Source organism: Sinocyclocheilus rhinocerous, unplaced genomic scaffold (assembly GCF_001515625.1).
Source record: "Sinocyclocheilus rhinocerous isolate Xijiao unplaced genomic scaffold, SAMN03320098_v1.1 scaffold6044, whole genome shotgun sequence".
NCBI lineage: Eukaryota > Metazoa > Chordata > Actinopteri > Cypriniformes > Cyprinidae > Sinocyclocheilus > Sinocyclocheilus rhinocerous.
In genome coordinates, this window is record NW_015645627.1 from 1,818 (window position 1) to 7,281 (window position 5,464).

At 43.0% G+C, this 5,464-nt stretch overlaps 1 protein-coding gene across 1 annotated transcript in view; it reads left to right on the top strand.

Moving 5' to 3' along the window:
- LOC107706859 (ubiquitin carboxyl-terminal hydrolase 8-like) overlaps window positions 1–5,460 on the top strand; it is a gene marked incomplete at both ends in the record, with an annotated part of 7,210 nt that extends 1,750 nt beyond the window's left edge. The window contains 4 exons of the mRNA XM_016510691.1: window positions 614–826; window positions 3,098–3,239; window positions 4,146–4,327; window positions 5,353–5,460. Coding sequence (XP_016366177.1) covers window positions 614–826; window positions 3,098–3,239; window positions 4,146–4,327; window positions 5,353–5,460 — 645 coding nt within the window. The remainder of the gene's footprint in view (window positions 1–613; window positions 827–3,097; window positions 3,240–4,145; window positions 4,328–5,352) is intronic.
- Window positions 5,461–5,464: the final 4 nt, after the last annotated feature.

Consider the following 5,464-nt stretch of genomic DNA (forward strand, 5'->3'; position numbering starts at 1 on the left):
CACACAGTCACACACAGACACACTGACACACACACACACACTCACACACAGACACACACACACACACACACACACACACACACACACACACACTCATCTCAATGTGCTTTCATCTGCCCAGTTACCCATCATCACCCGTTAGTGAAATAATAGTGAAGTCTGCATTTCACATGTTCCAAAAATCTATTTTCTAAATGCAACTTATTGTGAAAGATTCATCCGTTCGCGTTTCATTTTATACGAATGTTTTTGACCTTGTAACCTTTAATCAGAATGTCATAACAGCTAGTGAAGTGACAGTGATATATGCTGGTCTTCTGCTATTAGTGTTATTTTAGTATCAAGATACTTTTATAGTTTTGTTTTATATTTTAAATTAGTTTAAATGTTTGTGTTTTCCATTTTCCTTTGTATGTGGGTTAAATTTTAGTGATTTTTTTTAAACATGTCTATATAGTTTTTACATTTAATTTTTGTTATTTTAGTACATAAAGTTAAACTAAATGAAAATGACAAATGTTGCCTCTGCAACTAGCTTTAAGTTGAGTCCAATCAACAACTGACAAATAGAACCAAGTCCCGCCCTACATGTTTTCTTTTTCAGTAATCTGCTTCACTCGTGTATATGAATATTGAATACTCTCGTGTGCTGCTAATGCTCAGGGTGACGGTGAATCAGATCCAGCTGAAGCTCCCGGCAGAGTCTCTGGAGGACTGGAAGCGCCGCGGCTTCGTGGATTACGTGGTTCTGCTGGACTGGTTCAGCTGCGTCTCTGATCTCAAACTGGGCACCACTCTACAGAGTCTGAAGGATGCTCTCTATAAGGTACTGTACCTCCAGCTCAGTGTGTGTGTGTGTCGTATCTGATGTGTGTGTGTGTGTGTGTGTCGTATCTGATGTGAGTGTGTGTGTGTCGTATCTGATGTGAGTGTGTGTGTGTCGTATCTGATGTGAGTGTGTGTGTGTCGTATCTGATGTGAGTGTGTGTGTGTCGTATCTGATGTGAGTGTGTGTGTGTCGTATCTGATGTGAGTGTGTGTGTGTCGTATCTGATGTGAGTGTGTGTGTGTCGTATCTGATGTGAGTGTGTGTGTGTCGTATCTGATGTGAGTGTGTGTGTGTCGTATCTGATGTGAGTGTGTGTGTGTCGTATCTGATGTGAGTGTGTGTGTGTCGTATCTGATGTGAGTGTGTGTGTGTCGTATCTGATGTGAGTGTGTGTGTGTCGTATCTGATGTGAGTGTGTGTGTGTCGTATCTGATGTGAGTGTGTGTGTGTCGTATCTGATGTGAGTGTGTGTGTGTCGTATCTGATGTGAGTGTGTGTGTGTCGTATCTGATGTGAGTGTGTGTGTGTCGTATCTGATGTGAGTGTGTGTGTGTCGTATCTGATGTGAGTGTGTGTGTGTCGTATCTGATGTGAGTGTGTGTGTGTCGTATCTGATGTGAGTGTGTGTGTGTCGTATCTGATGTGAGTGTGTGTGTGTCGTATCTGATGTGAGTGTGTGTGTGTCGTATCTGATGTGAGTGTGTGTGTGTCGTATCTGATGTGAGTGTGTGTGTGTCGTATCTGATGTGAGTGTGTGTGTGTCGTATCTGATGTGAGTGTGTGTGTGTCGTATCTGATGTGAGTGTGTGTGTGTCGTATCTGATGTGAGTGTGTGTGTGTCGTATCTGATGTGAGTGTGTGTGTGTCGTATCTGATGTGAGTGTGTGTGTGTCGTATCTGATGTGAGTGTGTGTGTGTCGTATCTGATGTGAGTGTGTGTGTGTCGTATCTGATGTGAGTGTGTGTGTGTCGTATCTGATGTGAGTGTGTGTGTGTCGTATCTGATGTGAGTGTGTGTGTGTCGTATCTGATGTGAGTGTGTGTGTGTCGTATCTGATGTGAGTGTGTGTGTGTCGTATCTGATGTGAGTGTGTGTGTGTCGTATCTGATGTGAGTGTGTGTGTGTCGTATCTGATGTGAGTGTGTGTGTGTCGTATCTGATGTGAGTGTGTGTGTGTCGTATCTGATGTGAGTGTGTGTGTGTCGTATCTGATGTGAGTGTGTGTGTGTCGTATCTGATGTGAGTGTGTGTGTGTCGTATCTGATGTGAGTGTGTGTGTGTCGTATCTGATGTGAGTGTGTGTGTGTCGTATCTGATGTGAGTGTGTGTGTGTCGTATCTGATGTGAGTGTGTGTGTGTCGTATCTGATGTGAGTGTGTGTGTGTCGTATCTGATGTGAGTGTGTGTGTGTCGTATCTGATGTGAGTGTGTGTGTGTCGTATCTGATGTGAGTGTGTGTGTGTCGTATCTGATGTGAGTGTGTGTGTGTCGTATCTGATGTGAGTGTGTGTGTGTCGTATCTGATGTGAGTGTGTGTGTGTCGTATCTGATGTGAGTGTGTGTGTGTCGTATCTGATGTGAGTGTGTGTGTGTCGTATCTGATGTGAGTGTGTGTGTGTCGTATCTGATGTGAGTGTGTGTGTGTCGTATCTGATGTGAGTGTGTGTGTGTCGTATCTGATGTGAGTGTGTGTGTGTCGTATCTGATGTGAGTGTGTGTGTGTCGTATCTGATGTGAGTGTGTGTGTGTCGTATCTGATGTGAGTGTGTGTGTGTCGTATCTGATGTGAGTGTGTGTGTGTCGTATCTGATGTGAGTGTGTGTGTGTCGTATCTGATGTGAGTGTGTGTGTGTCGTATCTGATGTGAGTGTGTGTGTGTCGTATCTGATGTGAGTGTGTGTGTGTCGTATCTGATGTGAGTGTGTGTGTGTCGTATCTGATGTGAGTGTGTGTGTGTCGTATCTGATGTGAGTGTGTGTGTGTCGTATCTGATGTGAGTGTGTGTGTGTCGTATCTGATGTGAGTGTGTGTGTGTCGTATCTGATGTGAGTGTGTGTGTGTCGTATCTGATGTGAGTGTGTGTGTGTCGTATCTGATGTGAGTGTGTGTGTGTCGTATCTGATGTGAGTGTGTGTGTGTCGTATCTGATGTGAGTGTGTGTGTGTCGTATCTGATGTGAGTGTGTGTGTGTCGTATCTGATGTGTGTGTGTGTGTCGTATCTGATGTGTGTGTTGTATCTGATGTGTGTGTGTGTGTGTGTGTGCAGTGGGACAGCAGCACGATCCTGCGCAGTGAGCCTCTGGTGCTGGATGGAGGATATGATAACTGGCTGCTCTTTTACCCAATGTACAGCAGCAACGCTAAAGTCAAACCCCCCCGACAGCAGACGGCCAGCAGCCTGCCCCAACGTGAGTCTCACAGCACACACATCATATGATTTATCATGCGCTGATATGCATTGTGGATATTAACTCTTTCCCCACCAAAACCAGAATTTTCTGGGTTTGCGTGTTTTCACTGTTATACGCTAGGGGGCGCTATTACGCATCTCCTGAATGAGTCTAGAGTCACTGTCAAAAACACAGTCGAGGAAGACGCAGAAACGTGCGATCTCGAATGCATGCATATGAAAAATATTGTGATGATCAACAATAAACGGCAAATAGATGAATAAATTAATAGGAGCCATAGATGCTGGTATGGCAATAAAAATAAATTAATTGAGCTGAATAGGCTGATGTTGAGTGTTAGAGGGATAGTTCACCCAAAAATGAAGATATTTTGAAGAATGTGAGTAACCAAACAGTTTCTAGTCCCCAATTACTGACCACTGTAGTATTTTTTTCTCATACTGTGGAAGTCAATAGTTCGGTTACCAACATTGCTCAAAATATCTTCTTTTGTGTTCAAGCCAAGAAACTCATACATGATGATGACAGTAAATGATGACAGCATTTTTGGATGAACACTCCCCTTAAAGCCCATTAACACTAAAGACAATAACTATAATGATAACTATAAAGTTTTAATAATCACTAACTCTATGAGCATAGTGAAATATAAATATAATTTCTACACCAGAAATACATCGACACGGAGGAATAATATCACTGGAATCACTTTCAGAACAATATTTTCATCTGATGAACAACAAAAACATTGACAGCCAATCAGAAAGGAGCCAAGCATTTAAAGCGACAGACGACGAAAGCATAAGCAGAGGGTTCTTGTGTGTGTGTGTGTGGATGCTGCTAGTGTGCATGTTCTGTCTATGCTGCTCCGTGAATGCAGTGAAGCTGTTGCTGTGGTTTCAGTGAACTTCTCGTACCCGTCGCTGGAGGAGCCCGAAGCCGTGAGTGTGTGTGAGGAGCCTGCAGACGCGCAGCTGAATGGCAGAACCGTGGATCCGGAGCCGGCTGTAAACACCCCCGCGCCGCTCACACAGCCCACAATAACAGACGCCGCCGCCGCCGCCTCGCCCCGACACACTCCACAGGCGAGTTACAGGGCTGCCAAATGCCTGAAAAACTCATTTACATTTTTTACTTAAATATTATCAATATTCAAATACTATTCAAATTTAAAAGGCATCATTTCAGTTAGAGGGGGATAAACGCTTTTGGCTTCCCTCCTGAGCAAAATTAGCATTTTTATTTGACAGCCCTAGTGAGTTACACCTGGAGCAGAGCGCTCCGCGATCCACACTAGGGCTGTCAAATAAAAATGCTAATTTTGAATATTCGTTGAATTTAAAATAAAAATCCACATTCGAATGCAAAAACGTAGCATTAGAATTTAGGTGTGCGTCAGGCAGCTTTATCAGTGGATGTAAGTGTCGTTGCATTTTAATGTTTTTGTTAGTCTATCCAGTTGAAGCCACTAGATGCTGCGCTGCTGCGTTGTTCATTCTAAATATTGCGGAAAAAGAGAAAATCAATGCGGGGGAAGATGCTGTTTACGTCAAAACTGAAACCAAGCCGTTCACACAGAACGTATTTATCTCATTTTCTAGAGGGACATCTATCACCGTTGCACTCGCATCTCGCACAAGAGCCGCATGTTTAGAAAGCCATGTAAAAATAATGTAAGTTCAACTTGATTAGATTAAATTAAGAAAGTACTCTTTGTGATTGGTTTTCGGTCCTTTGTATTAAACTATACATGCATACATGATGCTGTTTTGTTTCTAATTGTTTAAGCAACTTAATGAATTGTATATGGTTTATAAATATTATTTTAAACATTATGCACTTTTTTCAAAGATAGTCGTGTTATTTTATTGCTTTGAAGAAACATGCATTAGTAATATTTTGCTCGATGCGCCCTCTTGTGGCCTCGAGAGAGAAGCCAAAAGCGTTTTTCCCCCCTAACTGAAATTATGCCTTTTAAATTTGAATATAATTTGAATATTGATAATATTTAAGTACAAAATTCGAATTTAGTTTTTCAGCCATTTTGACATCTTACCACACACACTCTCACACACACACACACACATACTAACGCTTCCTCTGAACGCAGGTCGACCGCTCCAAAAAACCAGCCGTCAAACCGGCAGCGAGCACAAAGCTCAGCGAGGAGCCCTCGGTAAGCGATGGCCCCGCGGCACACAACGGCCCCGTGGTGCCCGACC